Source organism: Camelina sativa, chromosome 12 (genome assembly GCF_000633955.1).
Source record: "Camelina sativa cultivar DH55 chromosome 12, Cs, whole genome shotgun sequence".
NCBI classification, from domain to species: domain Eukaryota; kingdom Viridiplantae; phylum Streptophyta; class Magnoliopsida; order Brassicales; family Brassicaceae; genus Camelina; species Camelina sativa.
The window spans coordinates 14,624,691-14,636,618 of NC_025696.1; the positions used below are offsets into that span (position 1 = coordinate 14,624,691).

The window sequence follows — 11,928 nt, forward strand, 5'->3', positions numbered from 1 at the left end:
CTATTCATGGTTAAAGATGGAGGACCTCCTTGTTACAAAGGAAGCCTTTTAGATGGCCATGAGTTTATAGAATGACAAAGTTTGTATTTGAAGAATGTGTGAAATAACAAAAAATAGCTCTCTTTATGAATATACTTAGGAAAATAACTCAAAACCTAAGACTCTCTCAAACACACAATCTCTCAAACTCTCTCAAGGTTCTATATGTTATGTCATAACTCGACATACATATATATATAAACACCAATCCTAGTTCTACTAGGAAACACCAATATCCTTTAGATAACACCAAATAACCTTGAGACTTATCTTATTCACTAATCATATCTCGATTAGGAATCCCCTGTTTTTCTATCTTAAGTTCACTTCAAACTTAAACCAACATACTCCTCCTTAAGCTTGAACTCCAAAGTTGTCAAATCTTTAACTCCCATAAACTCTCTCATTTTCTTGAACTTGTTTCTTCCCAAAGCCTTTGTAAGTATGTATGCTTTCTGTTCAGTCCCTGCAACATGTTCCACTTCTACTTGTCCGTTCTCTACGCATTCTCTTATAAAGTGGTACCGTCGATGAATATGTTTGCTCTTTCCATGAAAAACTGGGTTTCTTGTCAAGGCAATAGCTTATTCGTTGTCAATACGAATGATAACCCTTTCAAGCAAACTCCCAGTAATCTCAGCCAACAAATCTTGTAACCAGATTGCTTGCTTAGTAGCTTCTGTACCAGCCATAAATTCTGCTTCGCACGATGACATAGCAACAACATCTTGCTTCCTTGAACACCACGAGATTGGACTATCACCGAAGTAAAAGATGTGACCATATGTGCTTCTACTATCAATAGGATCAGCATTATGGCTACTGTCACTGTAACCAATTAGCTTAGGCACCCTCGATCTTCCATAAGATAGACCCAAGCCAACTGTCCCTTTCAAGTAATGTAAACACTGTTTTAAAGCCACACCATGAGACTCTCGCGGACTGGACATAAATCTGCTCAAAATACCAACACAAAAGGAGAGGTCGGGTCTAGTATGAAGTAGATATCTGAGACATCCAACTCGCTTTCGATAGACTGTTTCATCGATCTCCCTTTCGTTCTCTGCTCTTGATAGTGTTAACTCTGTTTCCATCGGTGTATGAACAGAGTTGCAGTTCTGTAGTCCTGCTTCCTCCAATATCTTTAACGCATAGCTTCTTTGATTAAGTGTTATACCTCCTTGATGTTGCTCAATCTTGATCCCGAGATAGTATGATAATCTGCCTAGATCGCTCATTTCAAAAATGCTAGACATCTCCTCCTTAAACCTTTTAATAAGCTCTAGACTTGTTCCCGTAATAAACAAGTCGTCAACATACACTCCCACGATTAAAAGATCTTGGCCTGAGTTCTTCCTATACACCGAAGGTTCCTTTGAGCATTTATCTAAGCCAAACTCAACAAGGATCTGATTCAATTTGTTGTCCATGCCCTAGGTGCTTGTCTTAATCCATACAATGCTTTATTGAGTCTGTAGACTTTTCTTTCCTCACCATTCTTGACAAAACGTTCTGGCTGACTGACATATACAGTCTCTTTGAGTTCACCATGGAGAAAGGCTGTCTTGACGTCAAGATGATGGACTTCCCATTCATAAGAAGCAGCGAGACTGACAAGAAGCCTTATTGTCTCTATTCTTGCAACTGGTGCAAACACCTCCTCAAAATCAACACCATACTTCTGAACATAGCCCTTAGCTACTAGTCGAGCCTTATATTTATTGATGCTCCCATCTGAATTTCTTTTGATCTTAAACACCCATTTCAGTCCAATTGGTGTTACTCCTATAGGTAAATCCACAAGATCCCATGTATTGAGTTTCTCTATGGATTCTATTTCTTCCTCGCAAGCTCGCCTCCAATCTATGGTCTCACTAGCTTCCTTATACGACTTCGGTTCATTGTTCAGTGATATCACTGCCATCTCTCCCTCTTCCATCGCAATTTGGTAGCAGACATAGTCATCTAAATATTTTGGCTTATTTCTTTGTCTCTTACCCGCAACGTCAGGTACTACTGTAGACGATTCTCCTGTTTCCCTTGTCTCACTGTTTGATGATTCACTTTGCTGCTCATCTTCATTAGCCTGCTTACTCGTAGAGTTATTCTTGTTCAAAGAATTCTCAGTCGACATGCTCATTGTGTTCTGCTCTTGGTCTTGACCACTCATACCATCAAATATAAGTTCGAAACTCCCATCTTCTCCGTTGCTGTCTTTACACTCACCCCAGTTCCAGCCTTTTGTCTCGTCAAATACAACATCACGACTCACAACGATCCGTTTTGCTTCTGCATCAAGCAAACGGTAGGCCTTTGAGCCAGGTTCTGTACCAAGATGAACCAGAACCCGAGTTCTATCGTCCAATTTCTTCAAATGAGCCTTCTCTGTTTTAGCGTATGCAATGCAACCAAAGATCCTAATATGTCCAACAGCTGGTTTTCTTCCTCTGTAACACTCGTATGGAGTTTGCTCCTTAAGTGATCGTGTCAACACTCTGGTTATTAAATAGGTAGAGTGCCTTACAGCTTCTCCCCATAAGTAATTTGGCAGTTTCATGTGCTTCAGCAAGCTTCTAGTCATCTCCATCAGAGTTCTGTTTCGTCGCTCTACTACCCCGTTCTGCTGTGGCGTATACGGAGCTGTTAAGTGACGAGAAATTCCAGCTTCTTCACAGAAAGAATTAAACTCAAAGGATACGAATTCTCCTCCTCTGTCAGTTCTAAATGTTAGTATCTTTTCCTTTGTTTCCATCTCGACCATAGACTTGAACCTTCTAAACTTCTGTAGTGCTTCGCTCTTTTCCTTTAGTAGAGTTGTCCACATATAGCGTGAAAAATCATCAATGAGGACAAGTATATATCTGTTGCCTGCAGTCGTAGGAGGTGTTATGGGACCGCAGAGGTCCCCGTGAATAAGTTCAAGTCTCCTTGTTGCTCGAAAGTTAGCTGAGCTTGGAAACACTTGTGTTGTTTGTTTTCCGAGTAGACAAGATCCGCAAATTTCTTTGTCAATATTTATCTTTGGTCCTCCTAACACAAGCTCTTTGATGAACATTCGTGACAGAGTGACATGGTTAACATGTCCCATTTTAGCATGCCATTTACTCGAATCAGTTGTAGCCGTGAGATTCAGACAAACTCTATCAGTTAATCCCATATTCACTTTGTACAAACGTTTCTTGGTCCTTTCTGTTTGGACCAGTAGGTTTCCTTCTTGATCACTCATTGTAAGATATCCTCCTTTTAGCCTTACTTCACAACCAGCCTCTGTAGCTTGTCCTAAGCTTATAATATTAGTCTTCAAGTTAGGAATATAATATACCTCTGTCATTGTCCTTGGCTTCTCATATGAGTCAATAAAAGCTATTGTCTCTTTTCCTCTGATATCAATTTTTGAGTCATCTCCAAATCTCACTTTTCCTGTAATTGATCTGTCAAGTGTGTCAAAATATCTCTGATCTCCAGTCATATGGTTACTAGCACCATTGTCGAGATACCACACACTACTCCCAGCTGTGTTTGCTTCAAACTTGCTTGGTATACACCGTTCCTCATTCAGATAAACAACCTCATGTAGCATAAGATGATCCGCTTCTTCTGTGTCTTTGGTTTCACTCTGTTTTGTTTCTGCTAAACCAAGTTTGAGAAGTCTTTCCGGGCATTGTGCAGCAAAGTGACCAATTTTGTCACATCGAAAACAAGTTACCTGAGAAGGATCCCTCCAACTATTACGGCCACGTCCTCGTCCTCTGAAACCTCTTCCACCTCGTCCCCTTCCTCTGTAGTCTCCATTGTAATCTCGGTTTTGTGGCTCGAAATTAGTATACATTAGCTTGCTTTGATTCTCTTCAGTATCTTCTTCTTCTGCTATTCGCTCTTCATAAGCTTTTAATCTACCAACAACATCCTCGAAACTTACAGTATTAAGATCTAATACTTGTTCAAGAGAAGCAACCATATGTATGAACTTTCTTCTTGGAAGACTTTTAAGAAACTTCTTAACCAATTTTGATTCTTCAATGGAGTCTCCGAGGGAAGCAGTCTTTCAGAAAGTTTTTCTACAAAGTCATCGATCTTCTCTGTTTCCTTCATCTTAAGTCTGTCAAATTCAGCCATAAGGGTTTGTAACCGAGCCTCTTTGACCCTCTCAGCTCCTACATGTCGAGTTTGAATCAAATCCCAAACTTTCTTTGCTGTTCCCAAACCTCCAACTTGTAGAATTAATGCTTCAGGTATAGATTGTAAGATCAAAGCTATAGCTAGGTTGTTTTTAGCACCATCGGCTGACTCAGAATCGATCACCTCCCAGACTTTGTTAACCTTAAGCACATACCCCATCTTAATTGCCCAAACTATATAGTTGGTCGAGTTAAACATAGGACAGGAAATTGAAGACGATGCTCCTCCTTCTTTTGGTTTTTCCCCTGTGACCGCAATCTGTTTATCCTTAGTCTCTGCACTTCCGTCTCCTGACATCTTTTCTTTTTCACAAGATTAAAAATCTTCTTAACTCGCTCTGATACCAAATATAGAATCACAAAGTTTGTAATTGAAGAATGTGTGAAATAACAAAGAATAGCTCTCTTTATTAATAGACTTAGGAAAATAACTCAAAACCTAAGACTCTCTCAAACACACAATCTCTCAAACTCTCTCAAGGTTCTATATATTATGTCATAACTCGACATACATATATATATAAACACCAATCCTAGTTCTACTATGAAACACCAATATCCTTTAGATAACCCCAAATAACCTTGAGCCTTATCTTATTCACTAATCATATCTCGATTAGGAATCCCTTGTTTTTCTATCTCAAGTTCACTTCAAGCTTAAACCAACAGAGTTGAGGTGTCAGAGGGGAATGGATTCGCTAGGGATGCGATAGAGTCTAACAATTTTGACTTGTAGACAGTGGCGGAGGAAGCATGGGGTCCTATGAATTTACCAAAAAAAATTTTTTACTTGAATTTTTAGAAGAGAAATCAGAAAATAATTAAAAATATGCTTATTCACTCTCGTAAACAGGGTATTTTCAAAAATGTAAAAATGCTCATTTTTTTTATACATCTTTCAAAAATACCTATTCATATTGACCATTTTCAAAACAATCTCTCTTTATATACAAAATGACCAAATTACTCTTTCTTTGAGTAATAGTCACCAAAATCCAAAAAATATTTTCTGCTAAAATTTATTTTTTCCCGCGAAAATTACGAAATTAGATTTTACCGCTAAAACTTTTGAAATTTATACCTTATAAAAACCTTGTAAACTTTTTATAAGGTTTTATATAAGATTTTAATAAAGTTTTTATAAGGTTTTAATAAGACATTTACAAATTTTCATAAGGGTTAAATAAGGTTTTATAAAAAATTTAGAAGCTTTTAATAAGATTTTTATAAGGTTTGAATTAGGTTTTTATAAGGTGTTTTATAAGGTTTCTATAAGGTTTATACTTATAAAACTTTATAAATGTCTTCTATATTTTTTAAAATCGTTTAAACCTTATAAAAATTTTGTAAATTTTTTTGGAGGGAAATTTTTTGTCAAAATTTTTTTTCGCATGAAACTTTTCTTGTGAGAAAATATGTCGGAAATGTTTTGGCAGAAAAATTTTGTTTTTCTTTTTGTTGACTAAAATAGTTTTCAAATAGGAGTAAAATGAAATGAAAATGATCAAAAAGATATATTTTTGAAAACAGATATATCAAAAAAATGTATTTCTGACAAATTCTCATAAAATAATAAAAAATATATTTATTGACCCCATAAAATATAAAAATATGCTTATTGACTCCTATAAAAAAAATTTATAGATTTTGGTTATGAAATTATTTTTTTTGACCCCTATGAAAGTAATTCCGAGCTCCACCACTGCTTATACAAGTCAATCTTTGACAGAGAAACCGAGGTAGCATGTGCTCTGGAAGTGATGAAGGATATGATTATATGTGACATGTTCAACCGTGTTTGGACGAGCAGGGACAACATTAGCTACTTAATTAGCCTACTAGTTTCTTCCTTTCTCTCCTGGATCAACGTAATAGGGAGTTATATCCTTGGATTTAATACATATGGCTTAGATTTCCCACTTTACTAAGAATCCAAATAATTGTTATGTACATATTTTAAGTTTACTGGTCGACTAAGCTTATTTCTTCTGGACCAAGTAATTATTTTCTTCTGGTTAAGTAATTAAAATATGAGAAAATTACCTATGACATGGGATTACCTTGCCTTGTAACTGTTTTGTAGTAACAATTCTTGTTTCTGTGATTTACTTGAAATGAAATGATTAGACAGAAGCTTTAAATTAAACTAAGCTTGAACCAATATAATTTGTCATATAAACTTTAGTTATCCCTTTCTTTCTGAAATAAAACTGTAAAAAAGACAAGTGGGATGTAAGAAGGGGCTACAATAGATTGCTTGTAAGACTTTCTAGCTACAAGATTCACACATCATCTTCACTACAGCTGGTTGTTGAATAGTATTGTATTGACTTGGGGTCAACTCTTATAATGGATCTTTAGCAGAGTTCTAACTCAACACGAAACAAAAACATCAGTTGGACGAACAGAGATTCCAGGAGGTACTTTCGAAAGAAAAGAAGTATTTATTATATTATGTTTCTTTCTATAGTGGTGCTTCAATCCTATGTAGTATAATGTATATTGCATTTTTTTTTTTGTTTAAATCTCAAATAATGTTGAATTCTCTGTACAAAAAAATTTAATCTCACAGAATAGTTTATTTAGTCTGTGAATTTTCAAAATATATTCTCCGAATAATAAACTCATGGATTGTCCTCTACTGTCATGTTTAAAAGCAGGAGACTTATGGCTGAGACACTTTTGTCGTTTGGAGTTGAGAAGCTTTGGGACCTCCTTGTCCGAGAATCTCAGAGATTTCAAGGAGTTGAAGAGCAGTTTAATGAATTAAAAAGTGATCTGAACATGTTAAGGTGCTTTTTGGAGGATGCAGATGCCAAAAAACATACAAGTGCAATGGTCAGAAACATTGTTATAGAAATCAAAGAAATTGTTTATGACGCAGAAGATATAATCGAGACATTTCTTCTGAAGGAAGATCTCGGTAAAAGAAGTGGCATCAAGAACAGTGTGAGAAATTTTTCTAAACGCATGGGACTTTCTTTCGATATTAAAGCCATAAGTAAGAGGATTTCTAAGGTGATCCGTGATATGCATAGTCTTGGGATACAACAGGTCATTGTCAACGACAGGTATATCGAGTCTTTACAAGAGCGAGAAAGGGAAATGCGACAAACATTTCCTAACATAAATGAAAGCTTTCTTGTGGGGGTGGAGGAAAACGTTAAGAAATTGGTCAGTCATTTGGTGGAGGATGAAAGCAGTCAAGTGGTCTCTATAACCGGGATGGGCGGGATTGGTAAAACCACCCTCGCAAGACAAATTTTTAATCATGCGACAATAAAGAGTCATTTTGTAGGACTCGCGTGGGTATGTGTTTCACAACAGTTTATAAGGAAGCATGTGTGGCAGATGATCTTACGGAAACTAAGGCCAGAATACAAAGTGTTAAAGATGCCAGAAGAAGAACTTCAAGAAAAACTCTTTCAAGTGTTGGAAACACAAAACGCTTTGATTGTCCTTGATGATATCTGGAAGGAAGAAGACTGGGACAGAATAAAACCAATGTTTCCGCGAGAAAAAGGTAAAATTTTATGATATTCTTCATTAAGCACTATGTTCCCTTTGTTTGAGAATTATGTAACAAAAGATATATTTGGTATAGGTTGGAAGGTACTACTTACTTCTCGTAATGAGGGTGTCGCATTCCGAGCAGATCCAAACTGTTACACCTTTAAACCAGATTTCTTAACTCTCAAAGAGAGTTGGACAATTTTTCAAAGGATAGCATTTTCTAGAGAAAACAATACTGGTAAGTTTTCAAGACAATTGTTTCTTAAGTTTTGTTTCCATGTTGATTAAAAATTAAGAACATTTTAAGATTATCATAATCCGATTTTCAATCATATCTCTCGAACACGTCTATGAAATTTTATTTTATTTTAATTCCAACATCTTTTGTAGAATATAGAGTTGATGATGTAAAAATGGAAGAGGTAGGTAAGGAGATGATCAAACATTGTGGAGGTTTACCATTAGCTGTTAAGGTGTTAGGCGGGTTGTTAGCTGCGCAATACACATTGCATGAGTGGAAACGGATTTATGAGAACATTAGATCTCACATTGTTGGTGGGACTACGTTCAGTGACATAAATAATAGTTCTGTTTATAATGTTCTATATATGAGTTTCGAGGAGCTGCCTGTATATTTGAAGCATTGCTTCCTCTACCTTGCCCATTTTCCAGAAGATCATATGATAGATGTGGGGAATTTGTCCTACTATTGGGCTGCAGAAGGAATTTCAAGACCAAGGTATTATGATAGAGCGACCATTCGAGAGGTCGGAGATGAATACGTAAAAGAATTGGTGAAGAGAAACATGGTTATTTCCGAAAGAGATGTTGGTACTTCAAGTTTTGAAACGTGTCACTTACATGACATGATGAGAGAAGTTTGTCTTCTTAAAGCTGAAGAAGAGAATTTCCTACAAACTGTTCTCGACACGTCAACTACAAATACTAAATCTCCTTGTAAATCCCGCAGACTCGCCATAGGTTTGTCTCGTGGAACATATCGCCCGGTGGGGGAGATGAAGAATCCAAAACTTAGATCTCTCTTGTTTATGAAGAAGCTCAACTGGACGGATACAAGATTGTGCTTTACAAGGCTACAATTGATGAGGGTTTTAGATCTCTCTAGAGCCCATTTTGAAGGAGGGAAGTTACCCTCTAGCATCGGAAAGCTCATTCACTTGAAATACTTGAGTTTATATCAGGCACAAGTATCTCAGCTACCTTCTTCTATGCAGAATCTGAAGTTGCTGCTCTATTTAAACATATGTGCACAAGAGAGATGTTCACTTTACATGCCAAATTTCTTGAAAGAACTGCGAGAATTGAGTTACCTCTCTCTTCCGTGGAGAATAGATGATGACGTAAAGATTGATTTGGGTAATCTAGAAAACCTGGAGACATTGATGAACTTCTCAACAAAGCATGGGAGAGTAAGGGATCTACATGATATGACACGGCTCAGAGACCTCTCTATCTTTATCAAAGGTGGGTGTACTGTGGAAACATTATCTTCTTCTCTAAGTGAATTGAGACACTTGGAAAATGTTGCTATATATTATTACAAGATGTATGCTCATACAAATGACGAAGAAGGCTTAGTTTTGGATTGTGTTCAGCTTAAACAACTGAAGTTGAGAATATATATGCCAAGGTTACCTGATGAACAACACTTTCCCTCTCATCTTAGAAACATATCTCTAACTGAGTGTTGTCTAGAGGAGGATCCGATGCCAATTCTAGGGAAGCTGCTTCACTTAAATGAGGCCAGTTTATTGAATAAATCTTTCTGTGGGAGGAGAATTGTTTGCTCGGGCAGTGGGTTTCCTCAGTTGCAAAAGCTATACTTATTTGGACTAGAGGAATGGGAAGAGTGGATAATAGAAGAAGGCTCCATGCCCTTTCTTCATACTCTGACTATTCGTAACTGTCAAAAGTTGAAGGAGCTTCCTGATGGGCTGAGATTTATCATTTCCATGAAGAAACTAAATATCACCTTAGGTAACTGGGATTTCAAGAGGAAATTATCTAAGGGAGGAGAGGATTACAACAAAATCCAACACATTCCTCTTGTTGGAATTGTATAGACTCTCCAATTATGGACGAATAAAACAGGTAATAGTTCTTTACCGAGTTGGCGAGTTCTATAATCTGAGAAACAATTTCATAAAAGGAAACAAATGAGTCATTCACTTGGATCTCATGTAGTTTGGATTTAAGAGATATAACATTTTCTTTTTTGGTAGTATTTTACACACAAAATAAAATTAATGTTTCCACAATTGACATTGCCATCTGCTTTACTCAACACCAACTTGTGTGTTAATTTCATCTTTTTTTCTCTTTGAGATTTCCCGGAGAATGTTAAAATTTATAATGGATAGTAAAGCATCTGTAACGCCAACACATAGCCACACATACAAACAATATAAATATCTTCTTAACTACGTCAACTATTGTCATAACATAAGGACATCCATAAACAAACATATGTTATATGTACAACACCATAAACATTCAACTCTAGTGGTTGGTTCACCGGAATCCGGCGTTGACCAGTGTTGACCGACATTGCCTAGTGTTGACCGGCGTTGACCAGAAAAAAATATTCAAAAAAAAAATATTTTTCTTTTTTCCTAAAAATAATATTATTTTTTTCATGTATTTTTGATAAATAAATAAAAAAGATAAATGATTTGTATAATTTACAAAAACAAAATATAACAACAAAAAGTCATACAAAAAAATTTTATTTGTAGTAGATTTTTTCATAAAACTATAACAAATATATACCTTTTCCTTTTAACAATCATTTTTTGTTTTGTATTTTTAAAGGTGTGGATTTTAAATATATCATTTTTCTTTTTTATTTATTTATAAGATTATTTCATTTGAAATATATCCAAGGTATTGCCAACTATTCTTTGATTTTACAAGACCAACCTTTGATTTTACAAAATCAACTTTTGTTTTTTAAGTATCTTCTAGATATATGTCTTTCATGTAAATAAATACAATTTTCATTATTTTCTTCCTTTCTTATTCTTATTAAAAATAAAGAAATAGTTGACAATGTCTTGGATATATTTCAAATGACATAATCTTATAAATAAGTAAAATATATATATATATATATATATATATATATATTTAATATCTCCACCTTTGAAAATACAAAATAAAAAATGATTTTTGAAAAGAAAAGGTATATATTTGTTACAATTTTATGAAAAAATCTACTACACATAAAATTTTGGTGGTATAGTTTTATTATATTATTTTGTATATTTTCTGTATTAACAAAATTAGATACTAGATATATCACAAATTTTGTTTGTCATATAATTTTTAATTTTGTTTTGGTATATAATTGTCTTGTATTTTTTTGTTGTATAACTTTTTGTTGTTATATTTTGTTTTTGTAAATTATACAAATCATTTATCTTTTTATTTGTTTATTAAAAATACATGAAAACAAAAAAAATTTTATTTTTAAGAAAAGAAAAAAATATATTTTTTTTTCTGGTCAACGCCGGTCAACACTGGTCAACGTCGGTTAACAATGGTCAATGCCGGATTCCGGCCAACCAACCACCGGAGTTGAATGTTTATGGTGTTGTACACATAACCTATGTTTGTTTATGGATGTCCTTATGTGATGACAATAGTTGACGTAGTTAACAAGACATTTATATTGTTTGTATGTGTGGCTATGTGCTGGCGTATAATAAAAGTAGCTAGCAATGTAATCCAATGTAAAAAGTAAAATTGCTATGCACTAAAGATAAAAAATTTTAAACGGTCCTATAGAGATTACACTACTATAAATTATGTTCTAACTAAATTAATGACTTGCCTTTCTACCTCTGCGTAACATTCAGTGTCCAATAAGAGAGATTGCAAACAACAAAAGCATTGCGGAATAACTAAAAAGAAAGAGATTAAAAGTCATAAGAATTTATAGCCACTCATTGTTCAAAACAGCTGGTCAATATTGCTAAATCTATCTCGTGCCTCAGTTCAACTTTATAGCCACCGAGTACACAACTTCAGTAGACATATGGTCCACAGGTTGTGTGATGGTGTTGGTGTAAGCTTGAAATAGCTTGAGGAGCAAGCTTAGTATATTTAGGAGATATCTAAATATACATATCTAGAGATTTAGGAAGAATCTAAATTATGTAATATTTCCTAAAGGATG

The 11,928-nt window shown here is 35.0% G+C and overlaps 1 protein-coding gene across 3 annotated transcripts; it reads left to right on the top strand.

Annotated features, from left to right (window-relative positions):
* Positions 6,525 to 10,009, top strand: LOC104731740 (probable disease resistance protein At1g59620). 3 transcript variants are annotated; one of them, XM_010451220.2, is made up of 4 exons: positions 6,525 to 6,637; positions 6,878 to 7,740; positions 7,822 to 7,968; positions 8,121 to 10,009. In XM_010451220.2, exons 2-4 carry the CDS (start codon positions 6,885 to 6,887, stop codon positions 9,812 to 9,814), a joined length of 2,697 nt encoding a protein of 898 aa, XP_010449522.1. In that variant the 5' UTR covers positions 6,525 to 6,637; positions 6,878 to 6,884; the 3' UTR covers positions 9,815 to 10,009. The 3 variants fall into 3 exon arrangements, with proteins under 3 accessions (XP_010449522.1, XP_010449521.1, XP_010449525.1); XM_010451219.1 differs by lacking the exon at positions 6,525 to 6,637 and adding an exon at positions 6,643 to 6,714; XM_010451223.1 differs by lacking the exon at positions 6,525 to 6,637 and having other exon boundaries at positions 7,091 to 7,164; positions 7,272 to 7,740.